Genomic DNA, 8,454 nt, shown 5'->3' with positions numbered 1-8,454 from the left:
CATATTTTGATTTTTATTCTGCATATTTTGATTTTTATTCTGCATATTTTGATTTTTATTCTGCATATTTTGATTTTTATTCTGCATATTTTGATTTTTATTCTGCATATTTTGATTTTTATTCTGCATATTTTGATTTTTTATTCTGCATATTTTGATTTTTTTTCTGCATATTTTAATATTTTTCCAGCTACGAGGACTACAGTTCGGTCACCATCGAGTCGATGTACTACGACACCACGATTGATTTCGACCCCAATGCCCACGTCCATTATAATTTCACCACTCAGTATCCAAACAACCGAATCATGTACCGGTTGAACCGGTGGATGCGTTACATGAATCGCGGAGAGGCCAAGATGATTGAGGCGGAGTTGCGGGATAGATTCGGATTTACGATTGATCAGATCGCTGAATTATCAGGTAAAATGTAGTGGTCGACCCCAATGCCCACGTCCATTATAATTTCACCACTCAGTATCCAAACAACCGAATCATGTACCGGTTGAACCGGTGGATGCGTTATATGAATCGCGGAGAGGCCAAGATGATTGAGGCGGAGTTGCGGGACAGATTCGGATTTACGATTGATCAGATCGCGGAATTATCAGGTAAATTGTAGTGGTTATACTGCTCGAATTAGAGTAAAAAGTACTTTTTTAGCAGGTTTGTTTGATCGGGGGAGGTTACTTATTTCTTTCCGTAAATGTACTTTCCGTGTCACTATAGTTAGGCTTGCCAAATATCCGAAATGTCGATTCGGGACGCGATACAGTCGAACCTGGATAAACGAGAATCCAAGGGACCAGCTCATTTTTTCGTCTAAGACGGTTTAATAAAACATTTTCTCGTTTATAGTTGTGTCCAATATAACGAAATGTATCATGTGTGATATAGCAAAATGTATCCAATATAACGTAATGTATCTGATATAACGAAATGTTAGAGGTAACTAAACGAGAAATACCAAGTTTATGTACCATCATATGCCTGATCCCGATAGAAACCCAGATTGAAGAAACAACCGAGACTGCCGAAATGTACCACGTGTAATATAACGAAATGTATCGAATATAACGAAAGGTATCTAATATGGTGAAATGTATCAAATACAAACATATAAGGCGGTCTCTTCCTGATCCCTAATGTGCCGCGTCCATTTTAGTTTAGTACTATTGCACTGTACAAACATATAACTAATTGTACCACATTTGATAGAATACGAAACAAAAAAAAGTTCTTTTTTTCCCCTCGCCTCTTAGATTTTTAGCAGGAAGAAAAGAAAATCCAGCAACACGCGATTGTCCAGATGGTCACCCATCCGAATACTAACCAAGCGCGACGTTGCTTAACTTCAGTGATCCATATAGAATGAGAACACATAATCGACATGCCATATCTTGGCGCCAACGACATGTCGAACATATAGCTAAAGTGCCTAACCGAAAAAAAAAACGTACTATATCTGATGCTATAGTGTGTCCAAATCAATGTAACAGCAAAAAAATAGGCATTGTTGCCAAACATATGTCACATGTGCAATGGTAGAGAATCTTTAACAGGGGAAGCTATATTGCACAGTGCTTCCCTAACATTTGAGTTTCGTTTATGTTTTTAGTTTGATAACTACAAGTTCGGCCATGCCTTTTCCACAAGTTTGGCCATGCCTCGGGATAACTTATAAAGACGAACAAAATAATGAATAGGTCCAAATGAACTAGTTAGTAGAAGTTTTGGCTCAGGGCCCCCCTAATATCCGGTGCAGAAGCTAAGATATGAGTAGTGACTAGTGAGTGTCCAATTACACAGAGTGCAGAGACTGCGGGAGAGAAAACTTTTCCTCGCTCGCCTAACGTAGTGTCCAATATTTATGACCTAGGGTGTATGACGTCAGAGCCAATGCAATAATTACTCGCGGTTATATTAACCCTTCAGTGGTCCAGTGGTTGGCGCGGTGGGCTCTGGGTCTGGAGGTTGGTGGTTCAAGACCGAGTCAAGTCATAAAATTTAGCTTAGTTTATTAAGCGGGGGAACAGATAGGAGCTGCGCTGGTCGGTATTTTGACCGCTTTTAGACGGATTTCGACCGTACGTTTGGTTGAGATGGTTGCTGCGCTTGGCGGTATTTTGACCGCTTTTGGACAGATTTCGACTGTTTTTTGGCGGTTTTCAGCTATACCGACTAAACGGTTAAAGATATGGTAAAAGTTAGGGTAAAATAATACTCAAATAAGCATCATTAATTTTTTTTTTTTTAAGAGGTTTAGACAGAGGGAACTGTAACTGCTATGGTCTTATCGTCCCGAAATCGAAGAGAGAAGGAAGACAGGATAGGAACACAGAGGGAACTGTAACTGCTATGGTCTTATCGTCCCGAAATCGAAGAGAGAAGGAAGACAGGATAGGAGAAAGCCAGGGGGAACTGTAACTGCTATGGTCTTATCGTCCCGAAATCGAAGAGAGAAGGAAGACAGGATAGGAGAAAGCCAGCCGTTCCGTAACTGTACTTTTTTAAGCGAATGCAAATATCAAGTTTTTTTTTAAAGAGGTTTGACAGAGGGAACTGTGACTGCTAGAGAAATCGAAGAGAGAAGGAAGACAGGATAGGAGAAAGCCAGCCGTTCCGAGAACGAACATTATCCCATCAGGATAAAAAAAAAAAACACATGTATTTTTTTGTTAAGAGGTTTGACAGAGGGAACTGTAACTGCTATGGTCTTATCGTCCCAAAATCAGAGAAGGAAGAGAGGGATAGGAGAAAGCCAGCCGTTCCGAGAACGAACATTATCCCATCAGGATAAAATCCGCCCCGGGCGGGAATCGAACCATTTTAAAGAGGTTTGACAGAGGGAACTGTAACTGCTATGGTCTTATCGTCCCGAAATCGAAGAGAGAAGGAAGCCAGGTTAAAGAGGTTTGACAGAGGGAACTGTAACTGCTATGGTCTTATCGTCCCGAAATCGAAGAGAGAAGGAAGCTTTTTTAAAGAGGTTTAACAGAGGGAACTGTAACTGCTATGGTCTTATCGTCCCGAAATCGAAGAGAGAAGGAAGAGAGGGATAGGAGAAAGCCAGCCGTTCCGAGAACGAACATTATCCCATCAGGATAAAATCCGCCCCGGGCGGGAATCGAACCATTTTAAAGAGGTTTGACAGAGGGAACTGTAACTGCTATGGTCTTATCGTCCCGAAATCGAAGAGAGAAGGAAGCCAGGTGGAAGAAAGTTGACAGAGGGAACTGTAACTGCTATGGTCTTATCGTCCCGAAATCGAAGAGAGAAGGAAGACAGGATAGGAGAAAGCGATTATCGTCCCGAAATCGAAGAGAGAAGGAAGACAGGATAGGAGAAAGCCTGCCGACAGAGGGAACTGTAACTGCTATGGTCTTATCGTCCCGAAATCGAAGAGAGAAGGAAGACAGGATAGGAAGATGGGAACTGTAACTGCTATGGTCTTATCGTCCCGAAATCGAAGAGAGAAGGAAGACAGGATAGGAGAAAGCCAGCCTCCGAGAACGAACATTATCCCATCAGGATGAAATCCGCCCCGGGCGGGAATCGAACCCGCGGCCTAGCGCTTACAAGGTAGACGCACTACCAACTAAGCTAACTAGGCTGGCTGCATTAAATTTACCCGGGGCGGATTTTATCCTGAAGGGATAATGTTCGTTCTCGGAACGGCTGGCTTTCTCCTATCCTGTCTTCCTTCTCCGTTCGATTGCGGAACGATAAGACCTTGGCAGTTACAGTTCCCTCTATCAAACTTCTTTTAAAAAATATACTTTTTCCCTGTTTTTAGTTCAGATTTGGATTTTCACAACTTTTTACGTGAGATTCGCCTTTTTACACATAATATCCTCTATTGACTCAAGATAACATCGGGTAGATCCAAATTTTCCGCCTCCCTCCATTTGACCGGCCGACGCCAAATATTTTTCCCATTCCTTCTCATTCCAGGTCACCACATCAACCCGGAGATGCTAGTCTCGCTCATCGCTCCCAAACTAGGAGTGGTCGAATTCTTCGGCAAATACCATTACGTAGCCGGCAACTATCTACCGTCCATATTGAACGAGAAATACCAAGTCTATGTACCTCGGTACAACGGAAGTGACTGCCTAATCCCGATAGAAACCCAGGTTGAAGAAACAACCGAGACTGCCGAAATGTACCACGTGTAATATAACGAAATGTATCCAATATAACGAAATGTATTCACTATTCAATATAACGAAATGTTAGATGTAACTTAATGAGAAGTACCAAGTCTATGTACCTCGGTATAACGGAAGTGACTGCCTGATCCCGATAGAAACCCAGATTGAAGAAACAACCGAGACTGCCGAAATGTACCATGTGTGATATAACGAAATGTATCCAATATAACGAAATGTTTCAAATATAACGAAATGTATCACGTGTGATATAGCGAAATGTGTCCAATATAACGAAATGTATCATGTGTGATATAGCAAAATGTATCCAATATAACGTAATGTATCTGATATAACGAAATGTTAGAGGTAACTAAACGAGAAATACCAAGTTTATGTACCATCATATGCCTGATCCCGATAGAAACCCAGATTGAAGAAACAACCGAGACTGCCGAAATGTACCACGTGTGATACAACGAAATGTATCCAATATAACGAAATGTTTCAAATATAACGAAATGTATCACGTGTGATATAGCGAAATGTGTCCACACATAACAAATTAATTTATTTATTATATAATAGATACATGTCCTCTTTTTATCGAAAAGCCAGCCCGTTCCGAGAACGAACCTTTTCTGTTCAAATCCTGACTTGGCGCTTAAAAGGCGAAAAGGTCTCTTTGCACCTCGTAGCTTCAGGTTCCAGGACTGATGCTGCTATGGGAAAACTACGCATGCGCGGTACTCCCCAAGCTAACTTGGCTGGCAGAACGAAAGTTCGCCCCCGGGCGTCAATCGAACCCGCGACCTAGCTCTTACAAAGCGCGCTGCTCTTCAAGCTAACTAGGCTGGCAGTAGACTGGTGCCAGTATGCCAATACAGGTAGATATGTATGCCGGATTGCCGGACCAGGTATGTATGCCAGACCACCGTATATTACATATCCGCAACTTCCTATACCTTGAGCAATCAATCCGCCATTCAAAAAAATATAATAAACCCACACAAGACGTATTGAAAAATAATAAATACCTAATACCTAGGGTGGGTTGGGGTAATTTTCAATCTTTAAAAAAAGATGAAAAAAAAAGGTGGTTTGGGGTGATTTTGAATTAAGTGCAAATCTGGTACATGCTAAAAGACCTACATGCTATATTATTTTTATATCATTGACATACGTATATATTTATATTATATTATTTTACTACCATTGACATTGTTTTACCCAGGTGTTCATATACTTACCTAATTTCCATAATATTATTTTACATCTTCGGTTACTATTATTGCGGTGCAATCTCAAATCTTAATATTAAGTACCTAAATTATCTTTTTATTATCTTTTTAACAATTTTAGATAATATTATTATTTTTTTTTTCTCCTTCTTTTTCTTTTCTTTAAATGACGTTGTACAATTAAAATAAATTGAATTGAATGCTGAGGGCTGCTACTCACACTTCGATCATCATTAACTCACTTGATTTTTCATCAGACTTCAGACCATCTCGTCTGAAGTGTAAAAACAAGTTACTAACCTAGTAAAGAACACAGTTTTCATAAGACTCGACTCGTAGTTCACTAGTATGTCTGACGAGAAACATACCACCGGATAGGCATGCGACGACACAGACCACAAGCGTCCAATGTAGGCGTTATTTCACTGCTACGAAATAATGACGGCACCTCGGCGGTGAAACACTCGCTTTTTTAATGAGATCATTAAAGTTGGTGTCCTAAAATTACCCCAACCCACCCTAAAATATTAAATAAAATAAAGTATATAAATACAGAATTAATCAAAAATAAGTTATAAAGACGCGCAAAATAATGAATAGGTCCAAATGAACTAGTAAGTAGAAGTTTTGGCTCAGGGCCCCCTATAATATCCGATGTTATAATATCCCCCCTAAAATTACCCCAACCCACCCTAAAGCAAATAAATAAAATAACATATAAGAAACAAACTATTATATGTGTAAAACGAAGTAAATAGAGAATTAATCAAAAATAACTTATAAAGACGAACAAATTAATGAATAGGTCCAAATGAACTAGTTAGTAGAAGTTTTGGCTCAGGGCCCCCCCTAATATCCGGTGTAGAAGCTAAGCTATGAGTCCGCGACGAATTGGGTGTCACAGGGTAGATAAGGTGGGGATGTATTAGGAATGGTTCATTTGATGTGGGTATGTAGGTAGGTATTAGGAATGGTTCATTTGATTTTTATATTATTATTTTACCTGGGCCACTGTTAACTATTTCGTCTTGTGTGGTCCCCTATCTATGTATATTCTAGGGGTCTTGACTTCTTTTCATTAAATACTACAAAATGTTTGACTATGACGTCAGAGCCAATGCAATAATTACTCGCGGTTATATTAACCCTTCAGTGGTCCAGTGGTTGGCGCGGTGGGCTCTGGGTCTGGAGGCTGGTGGTTCAAGTCCGAGTCAAGTCATAAAATTTAGCTTAGTGTATTAAGCGGGGGAACGACGTTTGTGACACAATTAAAATTCCTTTCCTTTATTAACCCTGCCTCGGCTGGGATCGAACCCACGCCCTCCTGTTTATGAGGCAAGCATCTTGACCACTGAGACAGGCTTGTAAATTATGATTATTTATGCAGCGAACTGTAACTGCTAAGGTCTTATCGTCCCGAAATCGAAGAGAGAAGGAAGACAGGATAGGAGAAAGCCAGCCGTTCCGAGAACGATCATCATCCGTTCAGGATAACGTCCGCCCCCGGGCAGGAATCGAACCCGCGGCCTAGCGCTTACAAGGCAGATGCGCTACCAACCAAGCTAACTAGACTGACTCACCAAGTTCAAAATCCAATCTTCACTTCCTTCGCTCATCTCTATCTCCCGAGCATGGCATCATGTCATTTCTTCTTCTTCTTCTTCTTCTTCTTCTTCTTCTTCTTCTTCTCCTCCTCCTCCTCCTCCTCCTCCTCCTCCTCTGGTTAATAGTTGGTACGTACGTATTGTCTAATAGAGATAGCTTTAACTATGCGAGATGTATACAGGCTGTCCTGGTAAGTAAATACATCAGGTAGGTAGGTAGGTAAAATACATTTTAATATAAAAAACATACCTAGGTAATTATTACCTATGATGAAATCACACAAAGGTTTCAACCTATACCAAACAAGGCACCTATCTATCTACACCTGTATGTAAGTATGTACATATATGTATGTATGTAAAAACCAAAAGAAAATCAAATCTTTTACCATACATCAGTTTAGACTGTTTAGAGGATGTGTCACATTTCCCTCCAACAGATCTCAGGTAGTGGAGACGTCAAAACTCCGAGCTGTTTCTGGTGATGTCTTATTTCCACTCAACCAAAGGGCGAATCATTGAGCTGCACGTTGAACGTAGGTACCAATTTCTGAAGGATCACTGGAGTTAGGCAACGTTGTGCGTGGCAAGTATCTGGATGGGTCAACAATACGTGCCTTAAAAAAGGAATGTTTTTTTTTCTTCTGATGAGCCCCCCTGTATATTATTGGTCTTAATTATTTTCATTCATTCTAGCATAGACCTGGCGCTTGGCAAGATATTAGGTATTATGGAGACCAATATACATTATACAGCATTCCACGTAGAAGCTAGAAGGTAGATATTAGCAATAGTATTGAGGCAATATATGAATAAAGCTAGGTTCCTGGTAGAAATTAAGATGTTAAGCAGCCAGCCTAGTTAGCTTGGTTGGTGCTTTGTAAGCGCTAGGCCGCGGGTTCGATTCCCAAACCGGGGCGGATTTTATCCTGAACAGATAAGGTTCGTACCTCGCAACGGCTGGGCTTTCTCCTATCCAGTCTTCTTTCTTTCTTCGATCTCAGGACGATAAGACCTGTAACAACAACAACAACAACACCAATAGATATAAAAGAAGCAGGACGATAAGAAGAACAACAAAAACACCAACAATAACACCTACAATACCTACATCAACAGTACAACCAGATCACACAAAAAAAAAAAAAAAAAAAAAAAAAAAAAAAAACAACAACAACAACAACAACATGAGGTAGGTAAGTGGTATGGAGGGTTAACCAAATAACCATCCTCTGAACAGATAAAGTCATCAAAGTCAAGAATTCCACAAGAAACATTCTTTCAAATCTTTTAGAAAAAAAAAAAATCGTAAATTCGTAATAAAGATATTCCAATCCGTGGGTTTGTGGATACCTAAATCTTTTCTCGAAATTTATTTAAATCGTTTTTTTTTTTTTTCTTTTCAAATCGGTTTGTTATCTTTATCGCTTTTCTTCTCTCTCTCTCTCTCTCTCTCTC

General features: G+C 40.0%; 1 protein-coding gene across 1 annotated transcript; it reads left to right on the top strand.

Moving 5' to 3' along the window:
* Window positions 1-190: 190 nt before the first annotated feature.
* On the top strand, window positions 191-4,178 carry LOC108253957 (NAD(P)H-hydrate epimerase-like; the record flags this gene model as incomplete). Its single annotated transcript, XM_017448809.1, has 3 exons — window positions 191-310; window positions 499-611; window positions 3,955-4,178. Coding segments are annotated over 3 exons (457 nt in total), but the record flags the coding sequence as incomplete, so codon positions are not given.
* Window positions 4,179-8,454: the final 4,276 nt, after the last annotated feature.

Source organism: Diaphorina citri, unplaced genomic scaffold (assembly GCF_000475195.1).
Source record: "Diaphorina citri unplaced genomic scaffold, Diaci psyllid genome assembly version 1.1 scaffold5228, whole genome shotgun sequence".
Taxonomy (NCBI): domain Eukaryota; kingdom Metazoa; phylum Arthropoda; class Insecta; order Hemiptera; family Psyllidae; genus Diaphorina; species Diaphorina citri.
Note: the sequence above shows the minus strand (reverse complement) of the source record. Positions and strands in the feature narration are given on the sequence as shown.